The sequence below is a fragment of the Gallinula chloropus genome (genome assembly GCF_964237585.1).
Source record: "Gallinula chloropus genome assembly, chromosome: 23".
Taxonomy (NCBI): domain Eukaryota; kingdom Metazoa; phylum Chordata; class Aves; order Gruiformes; family Rallidae; genus Gallinula; species Gallinula chloropus.
Window position 1 is genome coordinate 1338376 of NC_140108.1, and position 7027 is coordinate 1345402.

Sequence of the window (7027 nt, forward strand, 5' to 3'; positions counted from 1 at the left end):
GCCTCCTTAAAGGTCAGCCAGCCAATGCAACAGGGAACAGCAGGAATGAAGAACGATCCTGGTGCTGTATGTTGAACTCTTTCCCATTACTAAAAAGAGCAAATGTTACCACCACAGAGCTATGTTAGTTCCTTTGGAGGAGGAGATGGTCAGCAGTGGTGGTAGCAGAACCAGCAGGGTCTCTGTGGAGGGGCCAGGTGGCCAGACTTGAGGAGGACAGAGTAGTGTAGAAGAAACAGCAGAGGGAATGTGAGGAAAGGGAAAGGCATGAGGGAAGATGGAGGAATCTGCAAAAACAGGGGCCTGACACTGAGTGATGCTGTAGCAGACCCCAGAGGGAATTTGTTTGTATTTAGAGATCCAGCCCTCCAGAGTGCAAATGCTTTGATGTGTCCTAGTTCCCCTCCCAGCTGGGAAGAGACACCCAGGCCAGCCGTACGGGTTTTGGCTGTGCTGTGCTCCTAAGCAGGGCCATGGTTTGGTGCTGGCAGAAGCTCTGGCCAAAGCCAACTCCCTCAAGAGATAACAATTATTTTATTACTGCCCTTTAGTCCCAGGACAGCTTCATCACAGCCTGGAAGCTGTTTACATCCCTGTGGGCCTCCCCAGAGGCTGCTGATCCCATCCGTTCTTTGGTAGAAGAGCGTTATTGCACTTGTGACCCCATCCACTCAATGAAGCTTCAGAGAAAACAGCCCATTCAGAAGATAAAGCTGCAAACAAACCCACATTTATTACAACAAGCAGTTTGGTTAGACCAGATGGCCCCCAGCATGGAGACCTGGCCTTGCTTCTGCTGTCTGTCTAGCTTTTTGGGCTAGCAAGCCCACGAGGTTTAGCCCTGCCTCACAACCAGTGGTATGGGACCCCCCCCTTCTGCCTGTCTGCCCAGGCACACCTCACACTCACAGGTACCATCTCTTCCTTCCTCTGGAGCAACCAAGTGTGTGTGTCTCTGTTGGCTGTTCTCCCAGTTTATGTCTCCCAGAGCAAATGGGCTGCGGGTCATTTGGCAAGTGCCTGCGATTTGTCTGCTTGCTGGAGTCTGGTCCCTCACTGCCCTGTCTCCAGCCCCAGCCTGGCTGGGAAGTGTTTGACAGAACCCATTACAAGGGCTAACACAGCAGTTCTGATAAACCAGCGAGATCAGTTTAAAAGGGAACAGATAAGGTTTGGTCTGAAGCTGGTGTGTGGGAGCCAGCTCTGGCAAGGGGGAAGGGTGAGGAGCAATGAGGCTACAAATTTTTCTGAGGCAAATCCATTTCTAGAAATTGCTAGGCTGTCGCCTTTCCCCACAAATCCACAGAGCCTTTCTGTCTCTCAGTGAGGGAATCCAGCATTTCTTTGCAAGTAAGCAAGGAAGTGATGGCATCTCTTCCCTCAAGAGCATCCAGGGCCAGATTATTTGCAGGCAAAGCATCATCCTGCTGTTTCCAGGAACCACAGTGCTGGTGAGCTGTAGAAGTGGGGAACAGGTTTTTCTGCCTTCTGTTCTTAGTTCTGCCACAGCATCCCCTTGGCCAAGTCACCTCCCTGTGGGGTTTTTCTAATGTGCTAAATCAGGGTAACAGTCTACCTTTTGACTGTCCTTTGTTGTTAGGGTCAGAAGAGGACTTACCCTGAGGTGAGCGCTTCTGGAGGAAGGGCTGGTGGTGAGATGGGATCTTAGCCCTGTCCCTGCATCTGGAAGGCACGTGACAGTGGTGGGGACAACTCAAAGCAGTGCTTAATGGCACCTTCTGTTGGCCCAAACCCAATCTCACTGGTGGGACAGCATCTGGGGCAGAGGGAGAAGCATTATTAACAACTGTTAACCAGAAATCAGAAGTGGCAGGAACTTACTCCAAGCAGCCTGCAGTCAGTGCCAGCACACCATGAGCTGGTTTCTGAAGTCTCACTGAGAACAGCAGCTTCAGCTCCAATCAGCCTTTCAGTACTTTGTTTTCCCTTTATTACATTTTAACCCAACGTCTCCGAGTCGGGATTCACTGTGTTGACTCATGTTTCTGGGATAGGTTCAAGACACACTGAAACACCAAAACCCAGGAACCCCCAGCTGGCTTCCAGGTAGTCTTAGGTACATTTGCAGGACAGATGGTATTAGTGCATAGCTGTGGCCTGTGTCCCCATGTTACCATGCAGGGAAAGCCAGGCACATTTGCATCCCATGCTGAGATGCATCACTGGATGCAGAGAGCCAGATCCCAATACCCCCGGAGGCAGGAGCTCTTTGGACAAGCAGGCTGAGGGTCTGAGCCTGTACCTAAGCACTGGTGGCCAGAAGTTTGCCTCTGAATCATCTGGCACTGGCTGGAGGTTTGGGTAAACTGGTGGCCTATTCTATCCCACATTATGTTCCCAAGCAGAATTCAGCTACCAGGGAAGAGGCACAGATCGTCCCTACAATTTATGGGAGTGAAGAAACAGCATATTACTGGAGAGTCCCAAACCTTTGCTTCCTCAGTCTCTGCAGGTCTGGCACACAGAAAGCCCAGAGGCACTGAAGTATCCCACTCAAGCAGCCAAGTGTTAACAACCTCTCCAAAGTCTAATTTGCCTTTGATATAGACTTAATTGTTTGCGTCACCCACTGGGCTAGGGGGAGGGCTATAAAAGGGGCTGCAGCCATTGTCTGAGGCAGAAGAGAGCCCAGGAACAGCTCCCTCTCCCAGTCTTCCTCGTTCAGCACAGTAGTCACAGCCTGTACATCATGCAGCTGGTGGCCAGCCTAGTGTCCGTTCTGCTGCTGGTGTGGAGCGTGAGAGCCACTGCACTGCCCGGCGAAGAGAGACTCGCAATACAGAGCACCAGGGTGAGTATACTGCACCCTGTGCAGGAGCTGGCTGAGGTGGGAGCATGCAGAAGCAAGCTGGAGCCAGGGGAGGGGTAAGAAGGGCAATTAGGCTTTACTTGATGCAAACAACTCTTCCTCCCGTCTATATTCCAAGGCTTCATGCTGAAGCACAGGCTGTTAGTACAGCTTACGAGTCAGTTTATTGAGGAAAGGCAGGTGCCAGAGAGCTGCAAAAGTGAAGTCCAAGCTAAGCAAAAACTGGGGAAAAGAGCAGAGAAGAGAGGGAGAAGGGGAAAAAAAATAACTCCTGAAAGAGTGCAGCATGAGAGGATAAAGCAGAGTACTAGGGAGGGAGAGAAAAGATACGTAATTGGTAAAATGATCAAGGGAGATGATATTTTAAATAGGACTCATGGGAAGGACAAATGTTTAAAAGATGGGTTCAGCAGGAAAGTAACAGAGGAATAATAAATGAAGTAATTATATCAGAATAAAATTGCTTTTTCCAGAGTAGTATTCACAAGGGGAGTTATACTGACATAGTTCTGCTAGAATAATTACACTCTGAACCAGCACGGCTCTATGCAGTGGCAGAACTTATTATAACAATATAATTATCCTACCAACTGGCAAAACTCTAATATTATAATGGCCAGAGCACTATAATAACTTTGTTTTGCTGGACTATTTCCCTAAGAGGCCAAAGGAGTAGGAAGCAATAGCATAAGATAATCACAAGCAAGTGCTCAGCTCTGCTTGCCCTCACCCTGCAGTTTTCTCACCTGCATGTCCTGCCAGCCCTGACGTTCCTCTGGGCAGTGGTTAGTCACTCCATGCTCTGCCAGTCCACTGCACAGCTGGATCCATAAGGCTGCTGTTATTTCTGCTACCCAGAGAAGTGGAGGATCCCCATGTTGGTTTCAAAGGCACTAACTTCTCCTTCGTGCGTAACCACAGCGTGTTTTCTGTCTTAGCGTTGGCTCCAGCTCATCCATCAGTGTCTTGCTGCTTCAGGAGTGGGCTCACATCCCATTAACGACAGAACTGGCTGTGAGATAGAAACGTACACAGTGTGAGGTGCTAGGGCTAGCATTCTGCTAGAGATCAGGGCTTCTGCAGCTGGCTGGGATTAACCCTTCTGGGGATAACTGGAAACTTTCAGCTGTACATTCTCACAATAAGAAATCCAGTACTTAAAAAGTAAACTCCTGGTGCAAATCCTAGCTGCTGCTGGAGTAAAAAGAAACAAGTTGTAGGGAATAAATCAGTAGATAAGGCTTTGGTATAAATGAATTCAAGTGTAATGACTCTCTGTCTTCTACCCGCTGTTGCTTATGAAATAATGATATAATAGCTAAAATGATTCTCTTTAGAGCATTCTGCAAACTGAAATATTGTTAGATGCTGCTGAAGCAATCCCTACAGTCAGTGCTGCTGTTAACTTAGACAAATGTCTTCTTAAGTATAAAGAATATCAGGATTTTACATGTAAACCACCAGAGAAATGCACCACAGCGCAGAAGAAAGACGGCACATTCTGGTGGATGTAGTAGAGGGAATCAAGCAGCCACCCAAAGGTGTGCCACAACCCACCCGTGCTCAGATCTCTAGCTGCTGCCAAGGAATCTTCATTTCGTGCTGCTCGAGAATAAGCTGTAAGCAGAAAGGATGTTGGCAGTAGATGAGTGCGGGGGAAGAGCTGCCTGGTTTCACTGACAGCCACAGCCGATCATGCGTAAGGAATATCCCCTAACAGCAGGCTGAGTTTCGCCTTCCCTACCCCTGAGCCTGAAGCTGCTGGCTCTGCCTGGAGCAGGGTATTTCAAAACATGCAGCACTTCGAGCTAGGAAAGAAGCTTAGGAGGAAGACGTGACCCAAGAGACATATTTAGCTGGGTTCCCCGGTTCCGGTCCATCTCCCGAAGGCTCAGAGCATTTCTGTACCTGCAGCACAGGAGTAGGAATCAGGACAGGCACAAACTGGGTTTTGTCTTGTCTCCTGCTACAAATCTAGCACGTAATTTTTTCTGTGCCTTAGTTTCTCTTGTATAGAACTAAGAAAGTGATTAAAAAATACCCATAAACATTCTGTAATCCCCAAATTGCTGCTGCCTTTATTTATCCATTTCTTTGAGTTGCTCACCAAGTGGTCCTTAACGGATGCTGACAGAGCCAGCAGCTAGATACAGCAGTCCTGGCAGTAAACACAGCATTTGTGAGACAGTGATGTGGAAATCTGTTTCCAAGATTCTCATCCACATGGGAAACAGGATCTGTGTCTGTCGAACCATTAGCCCAGCTTGTCCAGTACCAGCTGTCTCTGCTAGTGAGTCAGAGAGACCAGGAATAGTCAGGCAAGAGGCAATTCCTCAAATTTGTGGGATGTAAAGTTAAGAGAAACAAGATAACCCACAGCTTGTTACTGACGGAAATCCCTCAAGCCCCAGACCACAGGCTCTGCTCTTTCGCTATGGCAGAGATGGAGCTCCACAGATCCTCTTTCATTCTGCCTTCCCCCAAGGTCAGACTATTGAAATGCACGTTCTTGTTCTTGAAATACAAGCTGCCTGTCTCCACTGATTAAATATTTCACTCTGGATACTTGGGGTGACTCTCTCCCCATCCACCCAGCCCTCTTCTTTGTTGCAGTTCGTTCGTGGCGTGTTACGGTGGGTTGCAGCCCCCTGTGTGCTTAATTTAATATTGCTCAGGACTCGGTGCCTCTTCCCTGACCTTCCCACAGCGGATGCTGGGCAGTCATAGCACCAAAGGGAGCACAGGCTTACAGAGAGAGAAGGCAGCCTGGCATTCAATGAAATGTAATTAGCGCAGGCAGCAAGGGACTTTACAACCAATTCATGCCTATTTGTTAGCAGCTTCTTTCCAGTTGTAACATGGCACGTGTGCTGGACAGACATGACCTCTGCAGCCACAGATTCCTCAGCTCTGCTGATGAGAAAAGCGTCGGCTTCGAGGACAGGGCACTGGGGAGAAGGGACCCCAGGGGGATGTTTGCACCCAGCAACAACCCCCTGCCCTCAGCAGCAGTGGGGGAGAGAGCCTCTGGCCATCACTTTGCTCTGCTCTCTGCCCACAGGAACAGAGCACAGTCCGGAAAGAAGCCATCCTGAAGATGCTGGCGGGCCTGCTGGACAGCGTGGACATGGGACGTGAGGCGGCCTCCCCAGAGATGGAGGAGGAGGGCAAGCTGGAGGAGGAGCGGGCGGTGCTGGGGAGGCTCGCCCAGCTATCGCAGCGGGACCGCAAGGCCCCCTGCAAAAACTTCTTCTGGAAAACCTTCACCTCCTGCTAGTGCCACCCGGCCTGGTCCCACCGGGCCACCCGCCTGCCAACACCCTCCCCTCCCCTCGGCCACCCAGTCCCCCGAGCTCCCTTCTTCCTCCTCTCCGCCCCTGAGAATAAAGCATGGCGCCTCGGGGACTCGTCTCTGCCTCTCTGCTCCCCGCCGGGCCGCGCTGGGGTGGTCGGGGTGATGTCGGGCGCCGGAAGGCGGTAGGGAGCGGGGAGCTGCCCCGCCGGGAGTCTGTGGAAGCGGCGGCCATCTTGCCGGGAGCCCATGGTGGGCGGCGGCCATTTTGGAAAGGGGCTTCGCCGCGGCGAGGGGCGGGCGGTGGGGCTGTGGAGGGCGATGAGGCGATCTCCCGAGCTGGGGGGAGTCCCTCGGCGGGAGCAAGGCAAGAACTAGGGCTGTGGCTGCTGCTCCCTCAGCCTCTGAGGGAGTGGGTGGGTGGGTGTATTCCCTCTGTTAGGGTGGGCCAGTGGGGTGAGGCCCAGGCTCTGGGCAGCAGGGGTTGTGCACCGTGAGGCGCGGCCTCTGCTAGGCCCTGGTCAGGGTAAGGTGTCGTGCCACGATCTGGAGAGGGTGGTTTGGGAGAACATCCCTCTGTGTGCCTTGTCACCTCAGCTGTGACTTCGGTGTGGCTGAGTGAAGCACCGAGGTAGTTCTCTGCATGTGGGGGCACGGGGATGTTGGCTGGGGGGGTCCTAGGGAGGTTGGGAGGGGAAGATGCGCCCAGAGCCAGGCCCAGTCCTGCTTTTGGTTGCACAGCAGGTATCCCCAGACCAGTTCCACTGTGTTCTGGGGCTGCATCTGCAACCCTGAGTGCTGCATTTGAAACTGATGGAAACCTCTGCTGTGAGCACAGGCCAACGGCTCTGACTGACCACACTGGCTATCTCTTGCTTTCTTGGTGACTTCTTGCCTTGCTTTAA

General features: G+C 51.5%; 1 protein-coding gene across 1 annotated transcript; it reads left to right on the top strand.

The window, feature by feature from the left end:
* Window positions 1-2710: 2710 nt before the first annotated feature.
* Window positions 2711-6107, top strand: CORT (cortistatin; the record flags this gene model as incomplete). Its single annotated transcript, XM_084274542.1, has 2 exons — window positions 2711-2812; window positions 5892-6107. The coding sequence occupies 2 exons, from the start codon at window positions 2711-2713 to the stop codon at window positions 6105-6107; spliced, it is 318 nt and encodes a 105-aa protein (XP_084130668.1).
* Window positions 6108-7027: the final 920 nt, after the last annotated feature.